The 27,346-nt window shown below is 37.9% G+C and overlaps 1 protein-coding gene across 4 annotated transcripts in view; it reads left to right on the top strand.

Annotated features, from left to right (window-relative positions):
• The window catches only part of NELL2 (neural EGFL like 2), a 485,920-nt gene that overhangs the window by 260,025 nt on the left and 198,549 nt on the right, over positions 1–27,346 (top strand). For all 4 annotated transcript variants that reach the window (XM_049882891.1, XM_049882892.1, XM_049882890.1 and 1 more), the window contains exon 13: positions 9,624–9,752. In XM_049882891.1, the coding sequence (XP_049738848.1) occupies positions 9,624–9,752 (129 nt within the window). The remainder of the gene's footprint in view (positions 1–9,623; positions 9,753–27,346) is intronic.

Raw genomic sequence — 27,346 nt, 5'->3', positions numbered from 1 at the left:
CTGGAAGGCTGGGCACAGCTGGGGATCCCTCTCTTTCCATGTAATCTCAGGATCTCTCTGTGTGATCTTTCTAGCGGGACAGTCAGATTTCTTAAATGGTGACTCAGAACTCTTAAAGGCTAGGACTAGAACTGGCTTTTCATTACTTCTACCAGTTTGTCATACTGTGGTGGCTTGCACACTGCTGTGATGCTGGAAGCTATGCCACCAGTATTTCAAATACCCGCAGGGTCACCCACAGTGGACTGGTTTCAGTAGAACTTCCAGACTAAGACAGACTTGGAAGAAGGACCTGGCAGCCTACTCCTGAAAATATTCGCCAGTGAAAACCTTATGACTAGCAGTGAAACATTGTTTGATATAGTACTGGAAGATGAGCCACTCAGGTTGGAAGACACTCAAAATACCACTGGGGAAGAGCTCAAAGAAGGGTCAACCTTAATGATGTGAATGGAGTCAAGCTTTTGGGACCTTCATTTGCTGATGGAGCATAACTCAAAATGAGAAGAAACAGCTGCAAACATCTATTAATAATCAGAATGTGGAATGTACCAAGTATGAATCTAGAAAAACTGGAAGTCATCAAAAATGAAATGGACTGCATGAAGATTGATATCCTGGGCATTAGCGAGCTGAAGTGGATTGGTATTGGCCATTTTGAATCAGACAGTGATATGCTCTACTCTTCCAGGAATGACAATTTGAAGAGGAATGATGTCACATTCATCATCAAAAAGAACAGTTCAAGATCTATCCTGAAGTACAACACTGTCAGTGATAGGATAATACCATATTCCTACAAGGAAGACTAGTTAATGTGACTACTATTCAAATTTACTCACCAGCAACTAAAGCCAAAGATGAAGAAATTGAAGATTTTTACCAACTTCTGCAGTCTGAAGTTCATCAAACATGCAATCAAGATGCATTAATAATTACTGGTGATCAGAATGTGAAAGTTGGAAACAAAGAAGGAGGATTGGTAGTTGGAAAATATGGTATGGTCTTGGTGATAGAAACTATGTTGGAGATTGCATGATAGAATTTTGCAAGACAAATGACTTCTTCATTGCAAATACCTTTTTTTAGCAACATAAGTGGCAACTATACACATGGACCTCGCCACATGGAATACCCAGGAATCAAATAGACTATCTTTATGGAAAGAGATGCTAGAGAAGCTCAATATCATCAGTCAAAACAAGCACAGGAGCTGATGTGGAACACACCATCAATTGCTTGTATGCAAGTTCAAGTTGAAGCTGAAGAAAATTAAAACAAATCCATGACAGCCAAAGTATGACCTTGAGTATATACCACCTGAATTTAGAGACCATCTCAAAAATAGACTTGGTGCATCAAACACTAATGACTGCAGACCAGTTGAGTTGTGGAATTACATCAAAGATGTCATGCAGGAAGAAAGAGAAGGTCATTAAAAAGACAGGAAGGAAAGAAAAGACCAAAATGAATGTCAGAAGAGACTCTGAAACTTGCACTTTAATGTAGAGTAGGTAAAGCAAACAGAAGAAATGACAAAGTAAAAGAGCTGAACAGAATATTTCAAGTGCCTCAAAAGGACAAAGTAAAGTATTATAATGACATGTGCGAAGACCCCAAGTTAGAAAACCAAAAGGAAAGAGTACTCTCAGTTTTTCTCAAGCTGAAAGAACTGAAGAAAAAAAATTCAAGCCTGGAGTTGCAATATTGAAGGATTCTATGGTCAAAATATTGAATGACACAGGAAGCATCAAAAGAAGATGGAAGAAATACACAGAGTCACTATACCAAAAAGAATTGGTTGACATTTAACCATTTCAGGAGATACCATATGATGAAGAGCTGATAGTAGTGAAATAAGAATCCAGGCTGCACTGAAGGCACTGGCAAAAAACAAGGCTCCAGGAATTGACGTAATACCTACTGAGATATTTCTGCAAATGGACGCAGTGCTGGAAGTGCTCACTCATCAACGCCAAGAAATTTGGAAGATAGCTACTTGGCCAACTGACTGGAAGAGATCTGTATCTGTGCCCATTCCAAAGAAAAGTGATCTAACAGAATGTGAAACTTCTTGAACAGTATCTTTAATGTCACATGCAAGTAACATTCTGCTGAAGATCATTCAAAAGCGGCTGCAGCAGTACATTGACAGGGAACTGCCAGAAATTCAACTGGATTCAGAAGAGGATGTGGAGTGAGGGATATCATTGCTGATGTCAGATGGATCTTGGTTGAAAGTGGAGAATACCAGAATACCTGTGTTTTATTGACTGTGCAAAGGCATTTGACTGTGTGGATCATAACAAATTATGGATAACATTGGAAAGGATGAGAATTCCAGAACACTTAGTTGTGCTCATGTGAAACCTGTACGTAGACCAAGAGGTAATCATTCAAACTGAATGAGGGGATACTGTGTGGTTTAAAGTCAGGAAAGTTGTGTGTCAGGATAGTATCTTTTCACCATACTTAATCAATCTGTATGCTGAGCAAATAATCTGAAAAAGTAGGCTATATGAAGAAGAACACAACATCAGGATTGAAGGAAGACTCATTAACAACCTATGATATGCAGATGACACAACCTGAAAGCTAAGAGGACTTGAAGCTCTCACTGATACAGATCAAAGACTACAGTGTTCAGTATGGATTACACCTCAATTTAAAGAAAACAAAATCTCACGACTGAACCAATAAGGACCATCATGATCAATGAAGAAAAAGATGGTAGTTGTCAAGTTTCAGTTTGCTTGGATCCACAATAATACCCCTAGAAGCAGCAGTCAAGAAATCAAAGGATGTATTACATTTGTCAAATTTGCTGCAAAAGACCTCTTTAAAGTGTTAAAAAGCAAAGATGTCACTTTGAGGACTAAGTTGCCCCTGACCCAAGCCAAAGTATTTTCAGTCACCTCATATGCATGTGAAAGTTGGACAATTAATAAGGAAAACAAAGACGAATTAATGCCTCTGAGTTGTGGTGTTGTCAAAGAATATTGAATATACCATTGACTGCCAGATAAACAAATCTGTTTTGGAATAAGTGCAGCCAGAATGCTCCTTGGAATGGAAAATGGCGAGACTTCTTCTCATGTGTTTTGGACATGTTATCCGGACGGACAGTCACTGGAGAAGGACACTGTGCTTGGTAGAGGGTCAGCCCAAAAGAGGAAGACCGTCCGTGAGAGAGACTGACACAGTAGGCTACCCAATAGGCTCAAACATAGCAATGCTTGTGAAGGTGGTGCAGGACCAGGTAGCGTTTCGGTCTGTTGTACATAGGACTGCTATGAGTTGGAACCAATTCAATGCTCCCTAACAACAACAACACCGTACTGCATTAGTCAAAGTAGTCACAGGCCAGCCCAGATTAAAGTGTAGGGGAAATAGGTCTACCATAGACAGGAAGAGCATTTAAAATTTGTGGCCATTTTTAATCCACTGAAAGTATTCAGGGACTACTCAAAAATTAGAGAAGTGAATAACCTAGAGGTTTGTCAAAGTTGAATAGAACATGATTTGTGTAAGATGCTGGTTTCGGGTCTTTCAGATATCAAGGGAAGCCCTGGCTATATCCATTTTTATAATACATTTTGTGTTTTTGGTGAAAGTTTACACAGCAAATTAGGTTCCCATTTAACAAGTTCTATACGTATTGTTCAGTGACATTGGTTACATCTTTCACAACGTGTCCACATTCTCATTATTTCCATTCTGGTTGTTCTATTTCCATTAATCCAGCTTCCCTTCCCCTCCCCCATCCCCTTTATATTCTCATCTTTGCTTTAGGGTAAATGTTGACTGTTTGGTCTTATATAGATGATTTTTAAAAAGAGATCAGTACTCTTTGGTGATATTGTTCATTTTATGAGCCAATTTGTTATTTAGCTAAAAGGTGACCTCCGGGAGTGGTTTCAGTTCCAAGTTTAAAGGGCATCTCAGGGTAACAATCTTGGGAACTCCTCTAGTTTCTATCAGTTTTTTAAGGATTTGAATTTTGTTCTACATTTTTCTCACATTCTTTTTGGGACGATCATTGTATCCCTGGTCAGAGAGGTCAGTAGTGATAGCTGGGCACCATCTAGTTCTTCTGGTCTCAGGATAGATGAGGCCATGGTTCATGTGGGCTATTAGTCCTATAAAGTAGTTTCTTCCTTGAGTTTTTGGCTTCCTTCTTTCTGTTTTGCTCCAGATGAGTAGAGATCAATAGTTGTGTCTTAGATGGCTGCTTACAAGCTTTTAAGACATCACACAGTACTTACCAAATTAGGATGTAGAATATAAACTTTATGAACTATGTTATGCCAATTGACTGGGTGGTCCCACAAGACTATGGTCCTAAGCCCTCAAACCCAGTAAATCGACCTGTGAGGCGTTTGGTTATGTCTAGGGAGTCTCCATAACTCTGCCTTCTATGTGCTTTATTATATATATTAATATATATGCAACACATACAAACACGTCTCTACATATGCCTACAGATACACCTATCCGTGCACACCCATATACTCACATATGCCTTCTTATATGCATATATGTGTACATATCTACCTATGTTACCACACACAGATATTTTGGTTGTTATTGTTGAGAAAGTGTGAATGTTATAGGATTTACCAAAAAGTCCCTTACTGTTGAGTTACCTTGGTCAAGATTTCACCTGCACCATTTCTTTTTAAAAGGGTCCTGATGTATTACAAAAAGCAAGTTAGGAAATGGAAAAAGTAGTTTCATAAATGTGTTATATTTAAATTGTTTATAGTGTTGAAAATTACTGTGCTTATACAGCACATTCAAAAATTACATTGACAAAATACACCATGATATACACCCCTACACCTGAAATTCTGATATAATTGATATGAGATGGGGCATTGTGATCACTATTTAGAAACAACAACAACTCCTTGATGAATTCTTTGGTGTAGCCAAGATTGAGAACCATTGGTCTCGGTAATCCTCAAACAAGTTGGACAAGTTGGCCCTTCTCAAAACATTCAGCACCATTTATAGTAAAGATTACTCCATACAGAATAAACAAATAAGTTTTTATGGCATTCTCTGCATTTTTAACCAAAATAATAATAATTAAAAAAAAAATCAAGTTCTCAAGGCTTAAATTTTGAGTCAGCACCTACACATAAATTGTGACAAATTCCCTCATAATGAAATTAGCCTCCAGTTTCCAGGCCTGCTTTTGTAGTGCTAACGATGCTATATTCATTCTCATCTGCAGGAGGATGTTGTTCAGCAACACTGAGTAAATATTCCCTAAGGGGAGAACATGAGATTAAAGTGTTGACCTTTCCACTAGAGGTTCAGCTAGTGGTTGGTCAGAAACCAAGCTGTGCACAGATATAAGGCTTCAAATCACTAGGCACCAAATCAAATTCAACGAAGACTGTTTTCTAGGTACCCGGCAGATGGCTATCTTCTATAGTGGCAAGTCAGAAGCAGTATAGCATGAGTGTTTTCTCACTTTTTTTCCTATTCGCTTATACCAAATTACAACAGGATAGAGACGGTGATACAGCTCCTTCGTCCCAACTTCTGGATAATCCATAGTTTTCTATTCAATTATCACATTCATGATTCTTGTTATCTGTGATTTAGTAATAGTATTATTTAGTTAAATTTTTAAAAATCTGCTGTTAGTTAAATGTAGTTTCATTCCTCGGCATTGGTACCCATAAAATAATGGAGTTATATAAATTAATGTATTTCTTACACACATTAAAAGAAACCCTTTGCTATTAGTATTTTCTTTTTATGTTCATCCATGTACAAGAACCACACTTTAGGAAACCCTAGGATAATCTATCATCTTGTAAATTAGTATTCTTTTAGGTGCAAGTGATTGAGCACCCAGTCCACTGGAATAAGTAATAAATGGAGTATATTAGCTCCAATAAGCAGACAGTAAATTGGCTTCAGAGGAAACTTGATTCAGACTTCTGACCCTTGTTCACCAAGGTGCATCTATCGGTTTGTCTCCTCGGAGTTGACTGTATTTTCAGGCTCTATGTGTAATGGGTTCAATGGGTTTTTATGTCTTAGAAAGTAGACTACTGACAGCGTTATACTCACATCATTATGACACTTAGATAGGTGGAAGAGACAATTCACTGTCCTCATAAGTTGAACAAAAGTTCCAGAATTGCTTTTCAATGGACTTTATTAACCTGAACTGGATCCTATGGCCCTACCTGAACAAATTACTGTGTCCAGGTCAGTGGAATTCATTATTGGAATGGCCTCATCTGTAGAGGGGTAGAGTCCGTTTTCCTATAAGCACCTGGGCTGACAGTAGGGATGAGTGGTTCATCCAAGATATAACCGGGCTATTTTTTCCGCCCCCCCCCAGAAAGGAGGAAGTACTTTTTGGCAAAACTATCAAATATTCATAACAAAAGCATTGTATTCTCTGTCTCTTGGTTATTATGTGTAACAGTTAATGTGTATTGTTCTTAGCTACTCACAACCTTTTATATGCCCTTATCTACTAATCTAGTTATAGGGAAATGCATATTAATACTTTATAGAAAAATCTACACTTATTAGAAAAAAAAAGAACTTTACATAACTTTACAAAGATTAAAATAGGAATAGAAGATTTGGTATCCTTGATGTCAAAATACAGAGGAGGAAATAAAAGGATTATGCTGAGTTAGATTTCTTCTATTCCATTAGTCTATATGAATTTTTTCTGTAATACAGATCTCAATATAGTTTGTAGGTTATTAGTAATACTCTAGTAGTTTTAATTATTAACTAAAACCAAACCCAAACTCATTGCCATCGAGCTGATTCTGACTCATAGTGACCCTATAGGATAGAGTAGAACTGCCCCACAGAGTTTCTGAGGAGTGCCTGGTGGGTCTGAACTGCTGACTTCTTGGTTAACAGCCGTAGCTCTTAACCACTATGCCAGCAGGGTTTCCTAATTATTAACATATACTGTATTTACTGTGCTTTTACATAGATGATCTCGTTTGAAACTCACATTTTTGTAAGACAGATATCCTAATTTAATAGGTGAGAAAATCTAAATGCTTAGAAAAGTTAATTAACTTAAAAAGCTAGTAATTCACACAGCCAATAAATGGCAGAGATAGGATGCAAACCCAGGTCTGTCAGCTCTACGAGCCAAGCACATGTGAATAGAAATGTAACTATGAAGGTAATGGGAATATGGCTTATTGCCAATCCATACTATGATTTTTTTGAAGTTATTCCCTAGAGATTGAAAACAACCCACTTTAATCAAGTCTGAATGTTCTACCCATCAGCAGTTAGTGTTTTGACCCTGGCGTTTTGTATCTAAGCAGCAAAACAACCAGTAGATCCAGTCAATTTATTTGTTGAGAAATAAATCAAAATAGTTATTTGACATCATTTAGAGTAAATTAGAATTTGATTGACTGAAAATTTCAGTTTTCAACTCTTTCAGTTAATAAAAACCTACTTGATAAAAACTAAAGCCGACTTTAACCTAAAATAGAGAAAGGCAGATCATACTATTTACTTAGTTGGAAAATTCTTGAAGTTATTAAACGCTGCATGGTCTGTGTGCACGGTGTTTGATGCTGAGATGAGTAGCCTCACCATTAGTGAGGCAAAACTGGAAGTGGATGCTCACAGATAGAGGCAGCCTATGGCGTAGACAGTATTGGAAGGAGTCTGAAAAATGGGAGAAGAGAAAATATAGCAAAGTAAAAACTTGAAAGATAGTTTTGAAAATATAAACCTTTGAAAGAAAAATAAAAATACATCAGGAACAGTGCCTGTTCTTAGTCACAGCTGCCTAAAAGTTGTTTGAAACATTATAGGTAACGTCATACAGAGATTTAGCACTGTTAGAACTTTTTTTTTAGAACTTGATATCTTGATTCTCTGTGTGTCTTAAGAAAAAAAAAAAGCAGGCCATTTTTGTGTGTGTGTGTGAATTTGTTTTAATTTACAATAAATATGAAGTGATTTTTGAAGATTTTTCATTTTAGTTTGGTAATGTGCTGAACTATTGGTATAGAGAGTGAAGATGGCTTTTTAGCTGAAACAGTTCCCCCTCAGGTATTATAAAAAGACAATGGAATACATTTTAAGAATTTAGCTACTTAAAGAAGGAAATAAAAAGACCCTAGGAGAAAGCATTTTTAGCTTTTCGTCTTCTTAAGAATGAACATTTTACTTCTAAATGTTCAGCTTTAATCGCATAAATTTAAATTCTGAAGAATCTTGTCAAAAGATAAGTTGCCAAGTGATTTAAATGCTGTTATGAACTCTATATTTTTCTCGTCTTAATACACCTCTTTTCTATTTGTTTTGTTTTCTTAGAAATCACTAATTTCATTCTTTGTGTATTCCTTTTTAATGCCATTATTACATTTCAGGAGAACATTCTTCTTAAGTCTTGTCAAATTGTACCAGCAGGATTGTACTATACTTCATAGTTACATTTTATGGGAGTTGTATTTTAACTTTGGGGTGATACTCAAAATAGTCAGAATGGGCACCCAAAAATCAGAATGGACACCACCGATTGTACTGTGCCAGAGTGTATCTGATGGTCGTAGTATAGCTTCATCCACTCACTCATCGAGTCACATTTTCTATGGAAATTTGGTTACCGAATAAGTTAAACCACTTTAGAACCTCCATCCTCTGATTTTCTCAAATAAAAGTCTTTTCTTGGCTTTAGGCAGTTTATTCTAAGCTACAAGAAATATATTCCCCTGGCCCTCTTTTCTTTTATAAATACATGGACTGAAATAGTAATTCACTAGACAATGTAAAACGAGATAGATAACTTATGATCAAGCAATTTGAAAAATGTTTGAATGATGTATAATCATGCAGTTTCCGTTAAATATGGACTCTGGTGTTGATGCTTTTCATTTTAGCATCTTAGTATGATCTCCGAACAAGAGAGTTCAGACAGGAAAAAGAGATCCTGAGAAACTGCACGTGATTGGTGTCACTATTCATAACATGTTCCATTTTTCTTTCTTTTCATAGAGACCCTGGGATCTTTGAAATCTTTGTTATTCATAAAACTTTCTTCTTCTTTCTAGTGGACATACTTTGCCTTGCAGATTTTAGAGAAAATCAGTTTAAAGTGATGTAATTTTCACTTTTTAACACACTTAGAAAAAAAAATTAATTTTTAAAGAAGGCTAAGCTTTTTGTTTCATTTCTTAAATACACAATTTTGTCTGGCGTGGTCTCTATTAAAAACCATACTTAAAGGTAGTGTTCAACAGTAGCTCTCAGATTACCATCTCATTATGTTACCTTTCTCTTTTGTAGATCTTCATTTTGGACTTTAAGAATCTTCGTTTCAGATATATGAAGGACTATAATGAAAATATTAGGGACTAGGTAGCATTTATAAAATTAAAAACAAGATATAGAATTAACTTGAATTAGAAATTAATTTAGTTAAACATGCAAAAGAACTTTTTGGTACTCATTGCATGTGATTCTATAAACATTGGATGAAGGTATTTAAAAAAAGTCATTTAGAGAAACATAGCTTCCAAGTCAAAGGGAACAATTAAGTAGATGAAGTTTATTTGCTTTGTCGTGATTTAATTTACCTTAAATTTTTTTTTTTCTTTCAGGTTATGACTTTTGTTCTGAAAGGCATAAGTGCATGGAGAATTCTGTCTGCAGAAATCTGAATGACAGGGCGGTTTGTAGCTGTCGAGATGGTTTCAGGGCCCTTCGAGAGGACAATGCCTACTGTGAAGGTAATCCTTGTAATGATGTGTAGCTCAGCTGTAGAAATTTCCCAGGATTACTGCGTGCAGGATTTATTAATTTCCCAGGTTGTCAAGTTGATGGGCCCATTAAAAGCAGTGAATTTAATTTGAAGCATATTAATCAGCTAAAAATAATTATCTTTCAAATTACAGTTTTTCAGATATCTGCTATATGTCAGAGTAATAAGTTAATATGGCTGGTTTCTTGAATTAGAACAATACTTCCATTGTGAAATTGCTTTTTTTCATAATTAGATACTCAGCTCATATATCGACATGATTACTGTGGCTTGCAGTTAGAATAGTAGTCAGATTTTTCCAGACAATGTTGTATAACAAAGGCAATCAATTAACAGGAAGATAAAGTACCCACTGTTATTTTCCTTTGCTATCGTAAGTAATCTCAGTGGTTGTATTTATGTGCTATGGCGTTTAGTAAATAGCTCCATTGGAGTAAGAGGTTTCCTAGTTATTATTAGGAGTTGTAACTAACGTTCGTGGTAGTTTATTATCTCCTGGAAACAGTCCAAATCCAGCGAGCAGCCCCTTGGCATTTGCAAGTGGCGTGGGTTTGACCACTCATGAACAGTCTTGAGGTCTATGACATGTAGTAATTTATAATTTTGCTGAGGCATGGATTTGAATCGTTCCCATTGGTTGTGTGACTACGGTTCTGAGCAACTTACATAACTTGTGCATCTTGCAAGTGATAGCACTAATTTTGTGATGTTTGGTCATTTGGAGAATTAGGAGGATTCTAGACTAATCCTTTCCAAACATCAAATGTGTGCCGTAAGTCATTGGAGACAGAAAACCTGAAGTATATACACAGAGTCTCTGTTTAGCCATGGGATGATTAGTTGGCCCTTGAGAAACCAACTCTTTTTGTTTCTCTTAATTTTAAACAGATTTTCTCTGCTTTAAAAAGCAATGTCCATTTTGAAATTGACCTTTGGATCAGTCCTACAGGGATCACTTCATTTTTGCTGGTATTATTCTGTGATAAAGGAAAGACATATGACTCCCACCCTTCCCAGTTCATAATGCAGATTTCTTTAAAATTCCTTGTTTGGAAATACAGTATATGAGAAATGGATTTTTACCTAATGATTTTTATCCTTCATACTGTAGAGTTAGACTTTACATGTAAAATAATGTATTTTTGTAGTAATATTTGTGATATCCAATATGTAATAAGCCCCACTGATATTGTTATTGTTTATAATATGAATGCACATAGTACAAATCCATGTGATACATCTTTTTAAATCTTGATTTTATGAGCCTCATTTTTATTTTGAGCTGCTCATTCTTTTTTATTGTTGTTAAATATATTCACCCATTAAAAATATTTAGTGAACACCCAGTATGTACCAAGCATTTTTCTGGGCTCTGGGCAGTAAATGGTGAGCAAGACTGATAAGGTTTCTGTTACCAGGAGCTAACATTCTAAGAGGGAAGGCAGAGAATAAATGGTTAAGTGTAGAAATAGAGAAGATAATTTCAAGTAGTGATAAATAGGAAGGAAGAAGGAGGTAGAAAATGAAACAAGATGATATGATAGAGCTTGATTGGGGGTAAATTTCAATGGGGTGGTCAGGGACAGCCTCTCGGGGGAGATGACAATTTATCTGAGACTTAATAATAGGGAAACTGCCATGGGAGGTGGAACAGACCTGGGATAGAGCATTCCAAACCGAAGGATTAACAGGTGGAAAGGTTCTAAGTGGGGCCTGTCTGTTCCATGTGTCTTTCCCAGCTTTTGGTGGTTGCTGGCAGTCCTTGGAGTTCCTTGGCTTGTAAACACATCACACCAATCTCTGCCTTTGCCTTCACATGGTGGTGCTTTCTTTCCATGCCTCTTCTTGTTAGGACCACAGTCATTGAATTTAGGGCCCGCCTTAACCTACTACGACCTTATCTTGATTACATCTGCAGAGACCTCGTTTCTAATTAAGGTCGTATTCACGGGTACTGGGTAGATATGAATTTTTTGGGGGGGACACTATTCAACCCAGTACAGTCTGCCCTCTGCGCCCCCCCAAATTCATATCCGTACCACCAGCAAAGTACGTTCACCACATCCCAACATCCTCAGAAGCCTTAACCCCATTCTAGCATCAGCTCCAAGTCAAAACCTCATCTAAATGTAATCAACCCAAAAAGTCTCAAATCCCATCTTCTATGTTATGTAAATCATGTAGGGATGGGTACTGGGTATGTTCCATCCTAGGGCAAAACTCCTCCCCATATGTGGACCTTAGAATTTAGAAAACAAGTTCTGCTTCCAAAATACAATGGTGTTAGCAGAGTAAGGCCAAGATGGTGGAGTAGTCAGATGCTTCGTGTCATCCCTCTTATAACAAAGACCTGGAAAAACCAGTGAATTGGATATATATGCTTTTAGTTTCTATGTAGAAACCCTAATCATCAAAGACAAAGCTAAAGAATTGGACTGAGTGACAGGTGGAAGGAGAGACAATTCAAAAACACTGGACATGGGGAATCACGGGATTACTGGCATCCTGCTAACTCAATCTGCCCAGTGCACACAGGCTAAGGCAAGCAACCACGTCCCAAGCCCACACTCACTGCAACTGGTGCAGCAAGCAGGAGAGAATCTGTAGGCACCTCCAGAACAAAACAGGAATGATATCAGACCTGTGAAAGTTAAGCGCAAGCTTCCAAACCACTGTATGCCCTTCCCCCACCAGAGCTCCATGGCTGAGAAGCGCTGCTTTCTCAGGCTTTCATCATGGGTGGCTATGGAGTGGGCGGTATCACCGGCCCTCAGGCCCCCACTATGGGTTTGTGAGGCCCCTTCTTAGGGGGTGGGGCAGTGTCAAATGTCACAAATCTGCAGCTCCCCCTTGTCTACTGTAGGTAAAAAAGTCCAACACTGATTCCTGATAAAGCTCAGCAAAATAGGAACAGAAGGGAAATTCCTTGACATAATAAATTGCATTTGTACAAAGCCAACAGCCAGAATCATTCTACATAGAAACTAAAAGCATTCCCTTGAGAAAGGGAATCAGACAAGGATGCCCTTTATCACCACTCTTATTCAATATTGCGCTGGAAGTCCTAGCTAGATCAATAAGGCAAGAAAAAGAAATAAAGAGCATCCAGACTGGTAAGGAAGAGGTAAAACTATCCCTATTTGCAGCTGATATGATCTTATATACATAAAACCCCAAAGAATCAACAGGAAAGCTACTGGAACTAACAGAAGATTTCAGCAAAGTAGTAACATACAAGATTAATATACAAAAATCAGTTGGATTCCTCTACACCAACAAAGAGAACTTCAAAAAAGAAATCACCAAATCATTACCATTTACAATAGCACCCAAGAAGACAAAATACTTAGGAATAAATCTAACCAGGGACATAAAGACCTAACCCAACCCAAACCCAGTGCCATTGAATCGATTCCGACTCATAGCGACCCTATAGGACAGAATAGAACTGCTGCATAGCATTTTCAAGGAGAGCCTGGTGGATTCGAACTGCTGACTTTTTGGTTAGCAGCCATAGCACTTAACCACTACACCACCAGGGTTTCCATAAAAGACCTATACAAAGAAGGAGACAAAACGCTACTGCAAGAAACCAGAAGTGACCTGCGTAAGTGGAAAACCATACTATGCTCATGGACAGGAAGACTGAACATTGTGAAAATGTCATTTCTTCCCAAGGCGATCAATAGACACAATGCAATCCCATCCAAATTCCAACAACATTCTTTAACAAGATGTAGAAGCAAATCAGCAACTTTTATGGAAAGGGTAGAGGCCCCAGATAAGTAAGGCATTACAGAAGAAAAACAAAGTGGGAGGCCTCGCACTACCTGATTTTAGAGCCTATTATGCATTAGTCAGTGAAAACCTTATGAATAGCAGTAGAACACTATCTGATATAGTGCTGGAAGATGAACCCCCCAAGTTGGAAGGCACTCAAAAGAAGACTGGGAAAGAGCTGCCTCCTCAAAGTAGAGTCAACCTTAATGACGTGGATGGAGTAAAGCTTTCGAGACCTTCATTTGCTGATGCAGCATGACTCAAAGTGAGAAGAAACGGCTGCAAATATCCATTAATAATCAGAACCTGGAATGTACAAAGTATGAATCTAGGAAAACTGGGAATCATCAAAAATGAAATGGAATGCATAAACATCGATATCCTAGGCATTAGTGAGCTGTTATGGGCTGGTATTGGCCATTTTGAATTGGACAATCACGTAGTCTACTATGCTGGGAATGACAACTTGAAGAGGAATGATGTTGCATTCATCATCAAAAAAAATGTTTCAAGATCTATCCTGAAGTACAACGCTGTCAGTGATAGGATAATATCCATACGCCTACAAGGAAGACCAGTTAATAAGACTGTTATTCAAACATACACACCAACCACTAGGGCCAAAGATGAAGAAATAGAAGATTTTTATCAGCTGCTGCAGTCTGAAATTGATCGAACGTGCAATGAAGATGCATTGATAATTACTGGCGATTGGAATGCAAAAGTTGGAAACAAAGAAGAAGGGTCAGTAGTTGGAAAATATGGCCTTGGTGATAGAAACAATGCCGGAGATCGAATGATAGAATTTTGCAAGACCAACGACTTCTTCATTGCAAATACCTTCTTTCACCAACATGAACAGCGACTATACACGTGGATCTCGCCAGACAGAACACACAGAAATCAAATTGACTACATCTGTGGAAAGAGACGATGGAAAAGCTCAATATCATCAGTCAGAACAAGGCCAGGGGCCAGCTGTGGAACAGAACATCAATTGCTCATATGCAAGTTCAAGCTGAAACTGAAGAAAATCAGAGCAAGTCCATGAGAGCCAAAATATGGCCTTGAGTATATCCCACCTGAATTTAGAGACCATCTGAAGAATAGATTTGACGCACTGAACACTAGTGACTGAAGACCAGATGAGTTGTGGAATGACATCAAGGACATCACCCATGAAGAAAGCAAGAGGTCACTGAAAAGACAGGAAAGAAAGAAAAGACCAAGATGGATGTCAGAGGAGACTCTGAAGCTTGCTCTAGAACGTTGAACAGCTAAAGCAAAAGGAAGAATTGATGAAGTAAAAGAACTGAACAGAAGATTTTAAAGTGCGTCTCGAGAAAACAAAGTAAAGTATTATAATAACATGTGCAAAGAGCTGGAGATGGAAAACCAAAAGGGAAGAACACGCTCAGTGTTTCTCAAGCTGAAAGAACTGAAGAAAAATTCAAGCCTCCAGTTGCAGTAGTGAAGGATTCTATGGGGAAAATATTAAATGGCGCAGGAAGCATCAAAAGAAGATGGAAGGAATACAGAGTCATTATACCAAAAAGAATTAGTTGATGTTCAACCATTTCAAGAGGTGACATATGACCAGGAACCGATGGTAGTGAAGGAAGACGTCCAAGCTGCTCTGAAGGCATTGGTGAAAAACAAGGCTCCAGGAATTGATGGAATATCCATTGAGATGTTTCAACAAACAGATGGAGGTGCTGGAGGTGGTCACTCGTCTATGTCAAGAAATATGGAAGACAGCTTCCTGGCCAACTGACTGGAAGACATCCATATTTATGCCTATTCCCAAGAAAGGCGATCCATCTGAATGTGGAAATATAGAACAATATCATCAATATCACACACAAGCAAAATTTTGCTGAAGATCAAAAACGGCTGCAGCAGTGTATCGACAGGGAACTGCCAGAAATTCAGGCCAGTTTCAGAAGAGGACGTGGAACCAGTGATAACATTGCTGATGTCAGATGGATCCTGACTGAAAGCAGAGAATACCAGAAGGATGTTTACCTATGTTTTATGGACTATGCAAAGGCATTCCACTGTGTGGATCATAACAAATTATGGGTAACATTGCGAAGAATGGGAATTCCAGAACACTTAATTGTGCTCCTGAGGAACCTTTACATAGATCAAGAGGCAGTTGTTGGCACAGAACAAGGGGATACTGATTGGTTTAAAGTCAGGAAAGGTGTGCGTCAGGGTTGTATTCTTTCACCACACCTATTTAATCAGTATGCTGAGCAGATAATACAAGAAGCTGGACTATATGAAGAGGCACAGGGCATCAGGATTGGAGGAAGACTCACTAACAACCTGCATTATGCAGATGACACAACCTTGCTTGCTGAAAGTGAAGAGGACTTGAAGCACTTACTAATGAAGATCAAAGACCACAGCCTTCAGTATGGATTGCACCTCAACATAAAGAAAACAAAAATCCTCACAACTGGACCAATGACCAACATCATGATAAACGGAGAAAAGATTGAAGTTTTCAAGGATTTCGTCTTACTTGGATCCACAATCAACAACCGTGGAAGCAGCAGTCGAGAAATCAAAACACTCATTGCATTGGGTAAATCTGCTTCAAAGGACCTCTTTAAAGTGTTGAAAAGCAAAGACGTCATCTTGAAGACTAAGGTGCGCCTGAGCCAAGCCATGGTATTTTCAATCATATGCACGTGAAAGCAGGACAGTGAATAAGGAAGACCGAAGAAGAACTGACGCCTTTGAATTGTGGTGTTGGCAAGAATATTGAATATACCATGGACTGCCAAAAGAATGAACAAATCTGTCTTAGAAGAAGTACGGCCAGAATGCTTCTTGGAGGCAAGGATGGCGAGACTGAGTCTTACGTACTTTGGACATGTTGTCAGGAGGGATCAGTCCCTTGAGAAGGACATAATGCTTGGCGTAGTACAGGGTCAGCAGAAAAGAGGAAGACCCTCAAAGAGGTGGATTGACACAGTGGCTGCAACAATGAGCTCAAGCATAACAACGACTGTAAGGATGGCTCAGGACCGGGCAGTGTTTCGTTCTGCTGTGCATAGCGTCGCTATGAGTCAGAATCGACTCGACGGCACCTAACAACAATAACATAAAGCCCGGTTCTGGTACGACAACAGACACATGGTCCAACGGAACAGAATTGAGAACCCAGACGTACATCCATCCATGAGCAGCTGATATTTAACAAAGGGCCAAAGTCCATTAAATTGGGAAAAGACAGTCTGTTTAACAAATGGTGGTGGCCTAACTGTATGTCCATCTGTAAAAAAAAAGAAACAAGATCCATACCTCACATCATACACAAAAACAAATTCAAAATGGTTCAAAGACCTAAATATAAAATCTAAATGGATAAAGATCATAGAAGAAAAAAATAGGGACATGCTAGGGGACCTAATATATGGCATAAGTAGTATATGAACCATAACTGACAATGCACAAATACCAGAAGAAAAACTAGATAACTGGGAGCTCCTAAAAATTAAACACTTAAGCTCATCAAAAGACTTCACCAAAAGAGTAAAAAGAGAACCTACAGAGTGGGAAAAATTTTTTGGCTACAACATATCCGACAAAGGTCTAATCTCTACAAGATACTGCAACATCAAGACAAATAATCCAATTTAAAATGTGGGCCAAGGATATGAGCAAACACTTCACCAAAGAAGAGATTCAGGTGTCTAACAGACACATGAGGAAAAGCTCCCGATAAGTAGCCATTAGAGAAACGCAAATCAAAAAGTACATTGAGATACTATCTCACCCCTACAATACTGGTACTAATCCAAAAAACACAAAATAACAAATGTTCAAGAGACTGTGGGGAGGTGAGAATTTTTATGCACTGCTGGTGGCCCTGTAAAATGGTATAACTACTTTGGGAAATGATATGGCGCTTCCTTAAAAAGCTAGAAATAGAAATATGATCCAGCAACCCTCTCCTAGGAATAAGAGCTGTCACACAAACAGACATATGCATACTCATGTTCACTGAAGCACTTTCACAACAGCAAAAAGATGGAAACAACTTAAATGCCCATTAACAGATGAATGGATAAACAAGTTATGGTTCGTACATGCAACCATAAAGAGCAATGAATCCTTGAAACATTTCACAGCATGGATGACTCTGGAGGGCATTATTGTTTTTTTTGTTAGTTGCCATAGACTCAGTGCTTTATTCTGTGCCATCCTCACAATTGTTAAGCTTGAGTCCATTGTTGCAGCCGCTGTCTCAATCCATCCCGTTGAGGGTCTTCCTCTCTTTCATTGACCCTTCACTTTACCAAGCATAATGTCCTTCCCCAGGGACTGGTCCCTCTTTATAACGTGTCCAACGTTTGTGAGACGATCTCTTGCCATTCTTGCTTCAAAGGAGCATTCTGGCTGGACTTTTTCCAAGACAGATTTGTTCGTCCTTTTGGCAGTTCATGGTATATTCAATATTCTTTGCTAACACCATAAATCAAAGGCTTCAGTTCTTTGGTCTTCCTTATTCATTGCCCACCTTTCGCATGCATATGAGGATATTGAAAACAACATGGCTTGGGTCAGACACACCTTAGCCCTTAAAGTGACATCTTTGCTTTTTAACATTTTAAAGAGGTTTTTACAGCAGATTTTTAGAGTGTAAAACATTGATTTTTTAAAATTGTATTTTAGAAAAGAGCTTACAGAGCAAATTAGTTTCTTATTAAGCAATTAATACACATACTGTTTTGTGACACTGGTTGCCATCCCCACGACATGTCAACAGTCTCCCCTTCTCGACCTTGGGTTCCCTGTTACCAGCTTACCTGTCCCCTCCTACCTTCTTGTCCTTGCCCCTGGGCTGGTGTGCTCATTTACTATAGTTTTGTTTTATGGGCCTATCTAAACGTCACCTCAGGAGTGACTTCAGTACTGAGTTAAAAGGGTGCCTGGAGGCTATACTCTCAGGGTTTCTCCAAGCTCTGTCAGACCAGTAAGCCTGGTTTTTCTTGTTTGTTTGTTTTTTGTTTTTTACATAGTTTGACTTCTTCAGTGCTGCATCCATGGATATTGATTGTGGTTCCAAGTAAAATGAAATCCTTGACAGGGAGCGGAAATCACTAACTAGATAGGAGACAAGTATCAACTTGGTGCAGGGAAGGACAACATACAATATAGGGGAAGTCAGCACAACTGGAGCATACAAAACCATAGAAGTTTCTTAGACACATCCAAACACTTTGAGACTCCGAGTAGCTGGGGCTGGGGGCCAGGGACTATAGTCTTGGGGGACATCTAGGCCAGTTGGCCTAACACAGTTCATAAAGACTGTGTTCTATATCCCACTTTAGTGAGTAGTGCCTGGGGTCTTAAAAGTTTGTGAGTGGCCATCTAAGATACATCTATTGATCCCATCCCATCCGGAGCCAAGGAGAATAAAGAAAACCAAAGATACAAGGAAAATATTAGCCCAGAGGACTAAATGACCACATGAATAGAGACTCCACCAGCTTCAGACCAGAACTAGATGGTGCCTGGCTACCAGCAATGACCAGTCTGAGAGGGGTCACAACAGAGAGTTCCAGACAGAAAAGGAGAAAAATGTAGAACAGATTTCAAGTTCACAAAAAAAGACTAGACTTACTAGTCCTATAGAGACTGGAGGAATCCCCATAACTCTGCTCCCCCAGACATTCTGCTAACCCAGAAGTGAAACCATTCCTGAAACCCACTTTGCAAAGATCAGACAGGCTTATAAAACAAAAATAATACATGTGCGGAACACGCTTCTTAGTTCAATTAAATATATGCAACCAAATGGGCAACTCCTGTTCATAAGCGAAGAAGGAAGGAAGGTACAGCAACTGGACAAATGGGCACAGGGAACCCTGGGGTGGAAAATGGGGAGTATGCTGTCACATTATGGGGACTGCAACTAATGTCACAAAACAATATATGTATAAATTTTTGAATGAGAAATTAACTTCAGCTGCAAACTTTCACCTAAAGCATAATAATAATAAATACAGTGGTGGGATGGCGTAGCCTAACTTGCTTGGTGTTTTCCAGGAACAGAGAGGACAACATGATGGAGTAGATGCATGGGTCGGAGAAGATGCAGTTGCAGAATTGGGCAGGACCAGCTAATGTAGGGTGGCCTGTGACGATTTTAAATTTGTTTTAAGTAGGGGAATGGTCAGTGTTACTCTGTCATATAGGGTCACTATAAGTAGGAATTGACTTGATGGCACACAACTACAACAGGGGGATGTATTGAAAAGGATAGCCTTACATACAAAAGGATAGCTGTGGTCGCACTGTATTGGATGACCTATGGGCTTGGGTGTGTGGGGAGAACAAAAGTGTAAACAGGAAGATCAGGTGGAAGGCTGTTGTAATAGTCTAGGCAAAGATGTTGGTGGCCTGGACTGGGAAAGTAGTAGAGGAGGTAAAGAGCAGGGGATGTATTTATGATGTATTTTGAAAGTAGAACCAACAGTACTTACAAATGGTTTATTGTAGAAATAGGGTAAATAGGAGATAAGAGGAATCAAGGTTTGGAGCTTGAGCACCATGTAGATAGTGTTGCTTTTTATTGAAAAGGGAAAGGATTTAAAGGAAGAAGGCAGAGATTTCGATAAAATTATTTCTTTTAATTACATAAAATTATTGAAACCTTTTCAAAAGTAGTTTAATCATAATGACTAAATCACTCAGTTTTTATTTACAGTTTATGTGTAACACACATTGGCATCTGTTTTTCCATCTTGAATGCATCATACTGAAAAAATGGTTTGTAATTTTATGGTGGCATTAAAAAAATATAATCTTCATCAGTTCAGAAAATGATGAAAATACATGTTGACTTACTATTGAGTTAGTTTTTGGTACATAGGACTTCTAATGTTAGTATAACCAGTTGCTGTTAAGTTGATTCTGGCTCATGGTGACTCCATGCGTGTCAGTGTCGAACTGTGCTCCATAGGGTTTTCAATGGCTGATTTTTCAGAAGTAGATTGCCAGACCTTTCTTATGAGGCTCTTCTGTGTGGACTCAAACTTCCAATGTTTTGGTTATCAGCTGAGCATGTTAACAGTTTTCATCAACCAGGAACCCCTTGCACCACCCAGGGACTCCAATATTAGGTCTTTGTGAGTTAGAATCAACTCAATAGCAAGTGGTTTAGTATTATTTTACCTTTTGTTAATTCATTCCATGTTACAAAGGTTTTATAGTATGCTTATATTATCGCATTTGGTTTTCCTTTTTATTCTGGCACTGTGGTAACTATAAAGATTTTTTACTTCTTAGAAGCAACTCTTTTATTGTTTTCATTCAGTTGTACATGTTAGATATCAGCCTCAGGTCTTACAGAGTTCTGAGTCTCTAAGAAATTACATTTGCCATACATATAAAAATAAGGAAGTGATAGTTTGTGACATAAATTTTACTTGTATTAAAACTGTGATGTTGTTTTAATGTTATGACTATAATTGAGACTATCGATTTGTACTACTGTTTGCTTGATCAGGGTTAATGTATCACTGGTAAGTGTTGGAGTTAATTTATTAATTTGACAAATATTATTGAGTACCTACTTTGTGCAAGCCTAGAAGCTAAGGTTGAAGCAGTAAATAAGATATACGTGAGTTATATTTTCTCCGGCAAGAAAGATAATAAATAGATCATTACACCAGAGAGCAATTAATTACAAATATGGCAAGTACCCTGAAAGAGCAGTAGGGTAATAGGGAGGCTTGATCTAGTCTGGTGCTGGGTAATGAGGTCAGAGAATATTTTGCTTGAAGAAGAGTTTTATTCTGAAATCTGAAAGGTAAATAAGAATCAGCTTGGCATAGAAGTTAGTGTGGGAAGGAAGGGAATCTTCTAGGTGGAAGAATCAGCATGTCTTAAAGTCTTGAGGTAGAAAGAAGCACTTCGTAAGAACTGAAGGAAAGCCAGCAGCTGTAGGACAGAGAACAGGGGAGATTTGCAGGATGAGGCGGATGACGGGAATCTGAGCCTTGAAGGGCAGTTAAAGATTAAGAGTTTCAAGCAACGAGCGTGGGGGAGCCAATGAAAGGTTTTAAGTAGTGAAATGGCATGATCATATTTGTGTTTAAAAAAAAATCACTTCAGCTGCAGGATGAATAGGGGTTAAGACTGGGTACAGTGAAATCAATGGGTGAGAGACAGTGGTAGCTTGCACTAAAAAATGGAAATGGATATTTGAACACATTTGAAAGCATTTATGAGGTAAAACTAGCCAGACCTGATGATCAATTGATTATAGTCGATGAGGATAACAGAGGTTTCAAGGTTGATTCCCAGATTTCTGGCCAGAAAATTGGCAGATGTTGGTGCTGTTTACTTAAGGAACAGATTAAGTGGAAAAATCATGATGCTGGGTGTTTGTAGTGCCCATGAGACGTCTAAGTTGAGTGGCCAATTGAATATACTTGGATGTGGACTTCAGAGAAGTTTGTTAGACAAAATTTGGGATTCTTTGACATATATATGGTAGCAAAGATAATTGGAGTGGAAGAGATTACATAGGGAGTTCTGAAAAACTCCATTTGAACATTTTATAGAAAAGAATGATTTGGTGAGAGACAGCAGAGGCATGGGCATGGCTGCAATGTAGGAGGAAAGAGAAGAGAAGGTAGTGTGTTGTCGCAGAAACTAAGGGAATGAGAGGATTTCAAGAAGATAGTAGAATGCTTCTGAGAGATCAATAAAAGATGAAGACAGAAAGATGTACTTTGCATGTAACCTCATGGATAACACAAGACATCAGAAATGGTGAGTTTGGTACAATGGTGGGGGCAAAAGCTAGTTTGAAGTAGACTGAAGGTTGCATAAGGAAAAAAAAAATGGATCTGATGAAGAGAGAAAAATTCTTCCAGATGTTTCCCTTTTATGTTCTGGTCTCCAAGACCACCTCTCCATCAGTATCTCAGCCATGCAAATGATAGGTTCTTGTTCTTGAATGAATTTTGCAGTTTCTTAGATTTTTACAAATGTGGTTTAGTGTTAGAATTTTATGAATGAATGGCTTGTCCAGCTTTTATATATAAACCCATTAAAAAAATCCATTGCCATCAAGTCAATTCTGACTCATAGTGACCCTATAGGACAGAGTAGGACTGTCCCACAGGGTTTCTAGGGAACGGCTGGTGGAGTCAAACTGCTGACCTTTTGGTTAGCAGACAAACACTTAACCACTTTGCCACCAGGGCCTTCTAAAATACCTTAAAGGACCTTGGCCTATTTTAAGTTTTTCTGTGAACTGTATGTTTCCCCTTAGATTTTGTCTTTTGTCCATACTTGTAATCTACAAAAGTTGTCAAAAATTAGGTTGTGTATCATGCTTTTCAGAGTGTTTTCAGAATGGTTCTGTCTACACTTTAAACTGAAAATTATGGGAGCTTTTGATATTTTGCCTCTGTCTTCCTTCTTGACAGTCCATTTTTCAGTATTATGTTAGGGCCAGCTTGGTATCCCATTTTAGGTAGTGTCTTAGGAAGGCATTCATTTGGTAAGTTTCTCTCCTCAGTGCATAATAGTTGCCAGGATTACAGCTGTGTTGACTCAGCAGTGCTCATTATGGTGAAGATTTTTCCTGATTTCCAAACCCCTTAAAATCACTGGCACTTCTGCCGTCTAAACCTTTGACATTGTGCTAAGAATAGGGCAAGAGTCCTACACAAGTGAATCATTTATATAATTGCATATCACACACAATTACTTAAGTTGGTAATTGATAATTGATACCTTCTTAATAAATTCTACAGTGAGTTTGTGAGACAGTTCCTTAAAATTAATAAGAATATGGGAAACCATTTGGTATAATCTGAACCCCCCCCAACTGTACAAAATATCTTGTTGATAGACCATTTTATCCTGGATTCATTCATTCCCCTTTATTCCTACTCCTACTACCAGATACTTTGTTATCTTCCATTTAGTCATTCTGTCTCTAATTCCTCTCCCACCTTCTCCCCAACCAGGATGCATTATCCAGATAAACGTCCACAAAACACCATTTCTTCTACTTGAGAGCCCACAGTGACTTCTTGTTGCTTATCCCATCAAGCTGGCACTTCTTTGCTTAGGGTTGGAGGTCCTCTGTTGCTTGGCCCATGTATTTCCTCAAAAAGAAACTCTTCCTTCAGTCCTGCAGGTGTCCCTCAGCTATCTTCATCACTTCCTTTACTCATTATGGTTCATCTGGCAGAAATTCTTTTTGCTTTTTGGTCCAACTAGCCACTATTTAATCATCCTTCTGGACTCTGCTTGATTTTTATCTTCTCTTTGAAGATTTCCCTGATGAATTCAGCACACATAGATTTAATTTCTCAAATCTTTTTAAAATTTTTTATCTGACGGAAAAACTAGCACATTATTGTGTACCAGTTTATATTCAGTTGTCCAGTTGTAGACTATTTTATTGTATATTGTTTACTGTTTCAGATTCATGTGTATTTTCCCATATAAATGTATTATGATCATAGATTCTGTTTATTTTCCTTGAATTCTTTTAAAATAGAGACAATGTAGAGCTTAAGAAATATCTGTCGATTGATGGTTTGAAGTGTTTAGATATGCTGAACAGATGGGCACTGTTAGGCCACCTCATCACTAAAGAATTATTCAGGATAAGCATTGAGCTTATTTAGTTGTATTTATATTGTGCACAAGAAGTCTAATGCACAAAAGTCATAATGATTTTTATAGCTGAAAGGAGATTCAGATGTATCAAATGCATATGTATTGGGCTTAAAAACTTGTTTTGCATAGTGTAAGAGAGGAATTTGTCAACTCATAACAGTCGTTATTTGTTTAAATTATATGTGTACTGATAAATGACATGCATACTAAAAGGACCGCAAGTCCCAAAAGTTTTACTATCACCACCATTGCTGTTACTGAAGACTTCAAATTTTTACCTAAGATTTGAATTCTGTCTATAATTCGCAAGCCGACACATTTGAACATCAAATGTCTAGCATGTCTAAAAATTGAACCAAACCGTTACCATCGATTCTGATTCGAGGAGATCCCATGTGTGTCAGAGTAGAGCTGTGCTCCACAGGGCTTTTAATGGTTGATTTTTTCTGCAGTAGATCATCAGGCCTTTGATCTGAGTCACCTCTGAGTGGACTCAAACTTCCAACCTTTCTGTTAGAAGCAGAGTACTTTAACCATTCTCTCCACCCAGGAACTTGAGAAAAAAAAACTTGAGAAAGTGCTTAATAAATGCTAGTTGAGCCTAGATAGCAGAACCTTAATAAACGTTGGTTTAGCAACTCTGCATTGGAATCAAGTCAATGGCAATGGGTTTATGTGTTAGACACAGTCATATCCTCAAAAATAAATTATTATATTTAGACATGAAGTTCAGCGTCTTTCTAGTTTCTTCTTTATTTCACCCTTTGTATCAAAAGAAACGCTGTATCCTCCAATCCTGTTCCTGTCTTTTTAGTGCTATTCTTTGGCTAATGATTCCTCTTTTACCTCCTTTCTTGTTCTGCATTTCAGGGGATTCTAGTCCACATAGAAAGTAATGTGAGCATAACGTTTCATGAAAAGTGCTCTATTCTTTTCTATTTTGTATTCTTCTTTCTCTGTTTGTCAAATGGGGCTGTAATAAAAAATACCACCAACTACCAATAACCATATGGTTCTTTGGAGGTGTTTAAAATGCTTTTCACATGTATCACCTTATTTTATCCAGCAGTCCTATGATGCAAGCATTATTTATAATCTTTTGTTATATAGATGTGAAAACTGAAGAGTTTGGAAATCATATGACCTGTCCAAAATCCCCTACTCAGACAAAAATAGTTAATCCAGAGTTCAAATTCGTGTCACCCATCTCCACATTTTGTTTCTTTTCACCACTTTTAACTTACTTATTAGATATATAACCTAATTCTTATTTTTGTAAGTAGCACTAGTATATAGATTTTTCTTTAGAAAGACATTCTTTCTTTCTTTTTTTTTTTTTTTTAGCAGCTAACTGGCTTTAAAGTTTGAATGTTTCTGAAAAGGAAACAAATCTGTAGTCTATCCAGATAGCAGTTCATTGGCATTAGAGAAACTATAATAAGCTGGGACATAGAAGTAACCCACGCAAGAAGACAATAGGAAAACAAACTTTTTCTCTCTCTCTTCCTTTCTTTTTCCCTCCTTCCTTTCTCTCTCTCTTTATTGGAAACACTGGTAGTGTAGTGGTTAAGAGCTACAGCTGCTAACCAAGAAGTCAGCAATTCCAGTCCACCACGGGATCCCTGGAAACCGTATGGGACAGTTCTACTCTGTCCTATATAGGGCCGCTATGAGTTGGAATCGATTGGGCGGCAAAGGATTTTTTTGTTGTTGTTGTTTTTTTTTCTTTATCACAGCTGCTTACTACCTCACACCTAATTCACTTAGTGATAAATTCCTGGCATAGCTAGTATCTACATAACATTATATCATTAACTATGGAATATAGAGGCAATCTGAGAGGTTTCCTTTTAAGAACAAGAAGAGTGATAGCCCCACAGAGTTGCTTCCAGAGCTATAAAGGGAAATAAGTAGGATGGAGCTTGATTCTCCAATTGCAAACCCAGCACACAAGTCTCCACTGGCATTTAATGGGAAGCCTGCTAACAGAGCAGGTATAAATAACCAGAGGACCGAGTCCTATGGGATTAATTAAGGAATTCTAGCAGACACTGTGACTTTCCAGACTGTGGCTAATAATGCACTTTTTTTTTGGTATGGTGTGTTATGGTAGAGTTTCTTAAATTAAAAAAAAATCTAAGGTTACACGTGAAGAACAAACAAGCAAGAAGAGGAAAAGCGTTTCTGTTGTTTCTGAATATGAATTGGCCTTTTAATGGGATCGCCTATTCATCAAAGCCAGTGAAAAAGTTGCCACATGAGACAGATTTCAGAATTAATATATGGTAATATTAAAGCATTTTTAGGCTTTGGGGAACATGTATTTTACATATTTACAATGTTGAGGACATAATGGATTTTTTTTTTTTTTTTTCCATGAGGATCATTCCTCCTCCAATTGAGTTTTGGTGCAGAAGTTCTGAAAATCTCTCCCAGTGTGACATAGCTAAATTTGAACTTGCATTAGCAGCTCTTCTGGGCTCATTTATCATTTACTCTCTGTAACACTTAACTTCAGCTTTCTCTGACCCAAAAGTAATTTCCATTAATTTGTAAACTTGAACACCATTAAGGTATTCAAATTAGAGGAAAAGGGCATTTTTTTGCTTTGAAGCCAGGTTCTCCTTTGATGTGAAGGGAGAACTTTTATATTTTAAAATCAAACCTAATAATGATGAAAATTTTCTGAATTTCTTCTAAGGCATGGTTTCTCATACAGAGGACGTAGAGGCAGCATTCAGTGCTGCCCATGTACTCCTTTTGAAACAACACAGTATCGTTGGGTGACTTTATGTGCTCAGCTGATGTTTTTCCTCTCAAGGGTGCACTTCTCTGTAAAAACTCATATTTAAGTCCATTGGAGTTCATGATTTCTTTGGAAGCTTTATAAAAAAGAATAAATTCAGTTATCATTTAGTGATACATCTGTGTGTTAAATAGAGTTAAAAACCACTGCTTTCTTCTCTCTGGGATGAATCGAGAAATTATTCTTGGGATTTTTGATTTATGATTGAATTCTATCATCAGATTTCATACAGAGAGTCTGTTCAATATTCATTCATTCACAATATTTGTCAAGCATGTACTATGTGCTAGGCATATAGTGGGTGTTGG

This window comes from Elephas maximus, chromosome 4 (genome assembly GCF_024166365.1).
Source record: "Elephas maximus indicus isolate mEleMax1 chromosome 4, mEleMax1 primary haplotype, whole genome shotgun sequence".
In the NCBI taxonomy this organism is placed as follows: Eukaryota; Metazoa; Chordata; class Mammalia; order Proboscidea; family Elephantidae; genus Elephas; species Elephas maximus.
The sequence above is the reverse complement of the archived record's forward strand: the minus strand, read 5'-3'. Positions and strand labels throughout refer to the sequence as shown.